The sequence below is a fragment of the Osmerus mordax genome, chromosome 16 (assembly GCF_038355195.1).
Source record: "Osmerus mordax isolate fOsmMor3 chromosome 16, fOsmMor3.pri, whole genome shotgun sequence".
In the NCBI taxonomy this organism is placed as follows: Eukaryota; Metazoa; Chordata; class Actinopteri; order Osmeriformes; family Osmeridae; genus Osmerus; species Osmerus mordax.
This window is the reverse complement of record NC_090065.1, coordinates 10345315-10352371: the sequence shown is the minus strand read 5'-3', so window position 1 is coordinate 10352371 and position 7057 is coordinate 10345315. Positions and strand designations below refer to the sequence as shown.

At 40.6% G+C, this 7057-nt stretch overlaps 1 protein-coding gene across 1 annotated transcript; it reads right to left on the bottom strand.

Moving 5' to 3' along the window:
• Positions 1-2717: 2717 nt before the first annotated feature.
• LOC136958602 (lipoprotein lipase) lies at positions 2718-7057 on the bottom strand. Its single transcript, XM_067252622.1, has 10 exons — positions 6840-7057; positions 6351-6526; positions 6018-6197; positions 5743-5854; positions 5343-5576; positions 5008-5250; positions 4780-4900; positions 4251-4424; positions 4006-4113; positions 2718-3882 (listed from the first exon to the last, which is right to left on the bottom strand). The coding sequence occupies exons 1-10, from the start codon at positions 6931-6933 to the stop codon at positions 3777-3779; spliced, it is 1548 nt and encodes a 515-aa protein (XP_067108723.1). The 5' UTR covers positions 6934-7057; the 3' UTR covers positions 2718-3776.

Sequence of the window (7057 nt, the reverse complement as noted above, 5' to 3'; positions counted from 1 at the left end):
TACTATACTGTACATTTAAGAAGAAAACGCATTTCTTCAAATTGAAACTCAGAATATTTGTCTGCATTTCTAGCTAGTGGTTCGCCTAATATGGTTGCCTATGCCCATGGCAAGCTTCTTCTCCCCCATTGGCTAGGGGTAGGGGTGTGGGTAATACTTGGGTCTTAGGTCATTTTCAAGCTCTGGCCATGTGGCTCGAGGGTTCCACGACACTGAAAGAGTGACAGCTGAGGACATTGGGTATTATGTCCACCATTTTGTGCCGTATGTAGTGATATTGCGTGTAGGAACAGTATCCCAGACAGTTTTGGGTAGGGCATGACATCTTAAGTAGTTGTACACATGTATTTGGTGTGCTATCAGCACTTGTAACCACTTTAAGTGTCCTTCTGGTCACCTTTGGGTCACCTGACCTAGCTGTTTACAGAGTTTATTTACATGTAAGATAGAAAAAATCAAGCCTCAAATGCAACCGTGCCCCTATAATAGGAGCTGTGGCAGCAGGTGTGACAGCCCAGCGTAGCGGCAGTGTTTGTGTGCATGTGACAAAGGTGAACCTGAACACGATACCCATCAAAAGCCCAGCTGGGACTTGGGACTTAGAAATAGCAGCTCTTCACTATGTATGGTGAACTACAGTACAAGGCTAGAATGAATGGCATCATTGGGTTACTGTGATTTGAGGTGACATGTCTCAATCTACCTCGCTCCTTTTTTGTTGTGTCATCTGTTGACATAAAGCGAATTATGCAACGTCGTGTAAATTGCAAGATGTCTTGTAAATGCTGCATTTATTGTCAAGGGATGGCATTTATTTTCCCATGCACAGCAGGTCCATTTGCTTGCTCGACCCCTTTGGAGTTTGATATTTCAACAGCTGGACTTGGACAGGATTGCAACCTGTTTGGTTTATAGGAAATGCCATTGACAGATTCTCTTATTTGCAGAATGTTTGATATCATTTCTTGTTTGAACTAGATGGACTGTTCACGATCAAGCACTAATGGACTCCTTCTGAGTAATTTATATCAAACAGGAAGGGTAGGGGATTATTCAGTGTCGCTGCCAGGACAAGGCTGGGTGTCATTTCAGTCCATCAGAATCAGAATCAGAATGGGATTTATTCGCCATGAAAGTTTGCACAGACAAGGAATTTGCTTTGGCAGGAAGGTGCATACAATAAACATATACCTACAATTTAAATATGTGGACTATCTATACTAAGGGTACATAAACTAGCAGTACTAAGTGGGATTAGAATAGAATTAAATATACAATAAAATAAAATATAAGTTGCCGTAAATTACAATATAAAAATACAAAAATACAAATATTACAAAAAATACAAATGTACAAGATACCATTATTGTATGTCCGCTATGATGATATATCGATAGCACAGACAGAATTGTTTTTCTTCTCTTTATTCAAAATTACTGTGTTATTTACTGTATTCTAATCTAAAAGTAAAAATCTTGCACTAACTTACTTTACTGTCCACTTGTCTAGCATGATGCAATGTCTTATAATGGTCGAAATTCTACATGGTTCTTGGTTACCACCTGTATATGAAGGAGACAAGCTCTTGTGGATTATGCTTTCAGTATGTACTCCATATGCAACAAATGTTTTCTCAATGACAGCCTGAACAGTGAGCCAACATTTGTCACGAACCAGGATGGATGTAATGTTACACTCCTGGAGATAACCTCCAGCCACATGGTGAGCCGTGATTCTAGTAATACTTCAAATCTTCTCTGAATTGTAATGTTCATTATGGCTGGTGACATCCATGCCAAGTACTCTCACAATCGCACATTTCAGTACACAAACACAGGCATATTGTGCTCACATACATAACACTGCTGCCAGTTGCTAAACTTGACATGCAGCTCATAGAACACATGTTTTCCTATTCCATAAGGAGATTGATAGTCCCATATGCTGCTGTGTAACTCATCTGTGAACGGGCATGTAGAAAAAGGACATTCAAACCACTGCTATTTGTATGACTGTTGACATTGATTTCATTGTGGTCGTTTATTCCAGGGGCATTATCATATGATTAGTCCTGTAAATGAGAGTCATTCCTCATCCATTCCTTAACATGTTTTAATCCCTTTCCACAACATTATTGATTACTCAAAACGTTTGTATGTGAAGCAACGTAAGTTACAGTATGCCACCTGCTACTTGGGAAGGTTTTTTTCTTGTTTTCTTTTTTTTTCAATGAAGTGAAAAAGAAAACTGACCTTCAGTCAGATTACATATTTGCAGTAAATATCTCTATTTGCTCCCTACGTTATTGACCAAATACGGGAAGCTACCAAGCAAACTGAACCCTGCCAAGTAAAGGACCTCTCTAAAAACATGTTGACAAAGTCTGATAAATGTTTAGATGCACTGAGTAGAACACGCAGATGAGGTGTTTGCTCATGTGGACAACATCAGTGCCTGGAAACAGGTAGGAAGCACGTCATGCCTGTGTCAATATTGTGGGTTTTCTTAGTAGACATCTGGAGCCCCTATGAGCTGTTTGGAACTGTGGTGTCGCTTTTTCAAATACCATGACAGATTGTGTTATTTGTGTAAACACGCACAAGAAACGAGCTGCCTTGTCTTGGCTTTTCTCAAGTCCTATTTCAAGGGAAGTTTAATGTGTCCTCTTTTTGCTTGATAAAGTATAGTTAAGGGGTGAAATAAAATATTACCTCATGAAGTCTCACCAATCCAAGCATATTTTTTATTTGCAGAAAAAATATATAGGTAGTACATATATTATTGTAATAGTTCAGCACCACAGAAAGCCAAAAATTATATACAGTCTAATTTAGGAATTATATACAGCACAATCAATAAATACAATAAAAAGCATTCCCAGCAAAACTGGTTGTCCAAGTCAAACCTATCATATAGAGTGAAATGTTGCAGCAGTGTCCATATTTTGTTTTCCAACTACCTTTTACCCACACACCTTTAAGAGACATTTGTATTTCAAGTTTGCCAGTGATTGGACCTTGACACAACTTACTTTTTTGATGACAACCTATAAAGTGACCAGTGCTAAATATTTTGTGATACAGTATAACATGGAATAATTGGCTGACTTGGATTTCACAGTTGTGTGCCAAAATTGTTAATTGCAAACATGTATATATTGTATAACACATGGGAATATTCATATTATTGCATTAATATTCTTGACCATGATCCCTTTGATGCAGTTACAGTAACAAGTGCTACAATTAGGGTCACAAAGTCAATAATACAGTAAAATATTATTTCCCATTTCTAAATGTTCTAATGTTCTTAAGTGTAAATATATGTAATAGTAATGTAATTGTATATGTTGACAGAAGAGTATTTATCTTTGTCAAATGAAAAGGCTTCTCTAAATACAATATGCAAAAAAGTCAAGAACACAGTTTACCTATAACAATCCACCTTGTTGGATGAAAAATATATTCTAGATTGAGTTTGATTATGTGATTGGAATGTTGTATACTAAGCTATTTGACAGAACTAGTGGTCAGAGCTACAGTTCCACAAAACAAACACTTTCAGTTTTAACAGATGCCTATACAGATGTTCCAGACTTTTGCTGAAATTCTTATTTGCAACAGCATAACAAACTTTCATGCAGAACATGCATTGATGTCACCAGTGGGGTTGTAGATTCAAGCTGTTTGATTTTCAAAGTACAGTGAGGAAACCAAACTCAGATATTTGAATTGTTTCTAGCAAGTGGGATAGTGTGATTGTCAAGGCTTATCTTATCAGTGCGATGAAGATACAGACTCAGATGATGACGGGGTCTTATCAACAGCAGCCTCATTCATACCTTGCTTGAAAAAGCTTCCATGCATCTTGAGCCGGTGCAACCTACAATGCGACACAAAGACAATGTCATTACATTAGCGTGAGTAAGTGGTGTCATGTGAATGACCCATTCATTCTGAAAACATGTCCATTGAACCAACTGAAACATTGAAACATGTCTCTCACCTCTCCATCTTCCGGCTGTTTTGATCTTCTTTCGACTTTACAAAGGAAACCGATTCTCCTCCCTGGACAAGATGAGCGAATTCGCCTTCTCTAACTCTGAAGATGACCCTTTAGAAAGACCAGGTGAAGGCATGGTCAGGTACTGAAATGTATTTGGCCAAAACAAAGCCCATACAAGGATGTTCATTGGATTGAACTCATTCAGTTCTTCAGTTCAGATTCACTTTGGGATCCATAGTACTCACTTGGCCTGTGTCTCACCAGACTTCACACGGATCTTGCGGATCAGGAACTCGTTGCTGTTGAGGAAGGAGAAGTAGGAATCGCTCTCCCATTCCATCTCTACAATCAGAAGTTCGCCAATGTCGACATCAGAGGTCACCAGGAATGAGACCGTGGAGTTGGTGAACAGGTTGGGCCTGTGTGTGGAGATACAGGGTTAAGCTAGTGTTCTAATTGTGTCAGAGGTGTTGTAGGTTAGATGGTGAGGTGGGGGTGCAGGAGAACACTTATGATATGGGGACCCACAAGTTAACTTTTTTCTCACTTATGGGAGAGCGCCCTCTATAATAGCTGATACAAAGTGGGGCCATAAAATTGGATAGTTTGTCTACATTTACATTTAGTCATTTAGCAGACGCTCTTATCCAGAGCGACGTATAGTAAGTACCGGGGCATTCTCCCCTAAGGAGGGCTTGTTCACATGACATCCAGCTTCACCAACGTACTGTCGCCCACATTCCTGAGAGTCTTTGCATAACCAGAGACACTTACATAATCAGATTGATGTCTGTCTTCTCGCCGTGGGTTCCGAACAGGGACACTTTCAAAGGCTGCTGGCTGAGACTCAGGTTGTGCTGGCTGAAGAAGTGGACCTTTATCTGGTAGTGGAAAACTGAAGATGGACGACACTGCTGTCAGAACCACAGGTACCACACAACAGTGCCGATCAGGACCACACCAAAAGGGTTTGCCTGTAATGGCGCAACAAGGTCTGCCCACCTTTGAAGGGCATACTGGCAGCGGTCTTGAGGTACATCTTGGCGCTGCGGGTCGTGCGGACCTTGTTGACATTGTAGCCCAGGTTGTTGCAGCGGTTCTTGCGGCAGCTCAGACACAGGCCTTGGTTGAAGGCATCTCTGGAGTTGCAGCGGTAGGCCATGCTCTGCTGCTGCTTGTTAACCAGGGAGTCGATGAACAGGTGCACGGAGCGCTCGTGGGCGCACTTCACAATCTGGTCGACGTCTACACAGAAGAACACAGAAGAGGAACCGCTTAGAGTGGGTTTGTGGACCACTAAGAGGACAATGCTGTGATTGTACTTGAAGTACACGTACTGTAGATGCCGTAAGTGGCGATCATCTTCATGGCATTCTGGAAGGTACATCCAGGCTGCTCAGTGCCTCCGTTGGGGTAGATGTCCACATGACCCACAGGTCTCTGGATGCCAATGCTAAGGTCGGGGCTTCCCCTGATATTGGTGTGCAGAACATCCACAAAGGTGGCATCGTCGGGGGACAAGCGACTGAGGCTGTCGGCATTCTCGAAACGAGGGCCAGCGGGGTCCAGACCTGTACACATGATTAGGATTGTAGTGGTTTAATTTTAGAAGGAGAAACATTTTAACGCAGTAATGAGATAATAATAGCTATTTTGTTCCTGGAACCAGGCACAGGGCATGGATATTCCAAATGCTGCCATACTGTGAGTTATTAACTGACTGCAGGAGGTTTGCACCTGTTATTCTATTGACTTTGTTGTTGGTGAGGTTCCCTGCAACTCCAGCCACATGGGCACCCAGACTGTACCCCAGGATGTGAAGCTTTGATAGGTCATACTTCACCTCAACCTGGTTGTGGGGAAGAGTAAATGAATCAGTAATTGTCTTTAGCTGTCTAAAGAAAAGTCTGCTAATAAAGCATTTGTAATCAACTATAAAAAATATAATAAAAACGTTTTATTTTCTAATTACTTGATACTATTTTCTAACATTGCACCACGTGGGTGCTCACCTCCAGCCAGTTGATCAGCCTTGCCACGTCTTGGCCCACCAGCTTGGTGTTCTCTGCAGAGTTGGGGTAGTGTTCATTGGCCCTGTCCAGCCAGTCCACCACTAGAACATTGGCACTGGGCTCTCTCTCAAAGAGAGCAGACACAAGCTTGTGGACCCAGCTCTCAAAGAGTCCAGCCACCTACAGACCCCCAGACAAAGGACATTAGGATGTGCTAAACAGTATAGGATAAGTTCCGATGAAAACACATTATTTAGTTGCAAAAAAAAGGAAACAGGTATAATAACTGGCAAATTAACTTTCAAATTAGTTGGAAAGTCTTGAGTTACTTACCGACCAGCCATGGATGATGGCAAAGGTTTGTGATGTAGTGTTAAATCCACACTCAGAGACAGTGCGGTTCACACCAGGCACAAGGTAGCACAGGTCCTCCTCAGGCTCCTCTACTTGGCGTACTGAGAACTTGGTTTCAATGTAAGTGTAGTTTCCAATCCAGTCAGTGTTATTGTCTATGAGAGAGCACAAGTTAAACAAAATTCTGATTCAACACTTATAATGTTGTGTTCAGTGTAAAACCAACCACAATTTTTAAATAGAGCGATTATTTTTTCTAGTCATAGAAACTTATACCTCAGTGGCAAATAAAATGAAAACAATAAAAAAAAAACATTAATTTTAAACTGCATGTTTGTTCAAAGCCTATACACAATTTACAGTTAGGTCTGAATTTAAACACTAAAATTATACATCAAGGTCAATAAAGGTTAATATAACAAACCTAATATATTTAAGTATTGAAAGTATTACGTTCTCTGCACTTACTGAGAGAGTTTTTTTCGGTAGTTTCAGAGAGAGCTTCACATGCTTGTATTATTGTAATCCCAATGACGAACAACCATGTTATTTCTTTTCCCATAGTACAGTAGGTTGGTATGTTTTAAAGCCCTATCCAATTTCAAAAGAAAACTGTTGAGATCACTTTTATCCGACGGAAATAAATGACCGTTGGAGGAAAAAACTAGTTATATTCGTCTGCACGA

Coding starts and splice junctions, on each gene's coding strand:
- LOC136958602 (XM_067252622.1), bottom strand. CDS start 6,933: ATGGGAAAAGAAATAACATGGTTGTTCGTCATTGGGATTACAATAATA. Junction 6,527..6,839: donor TACCGAAAAAAACTCTCTCA/GTAAGTGCAGAG, acceptor GCTCTCTCATAG/ACAATAACACTGACTGGATT. Junction 5,577..5,742: donor CAAAGTCAATAGAATAACAG/GTGCAAACCTCC, acceptor TCATGTGTACAG/GTCTGGACCCCGCTGGCCCT.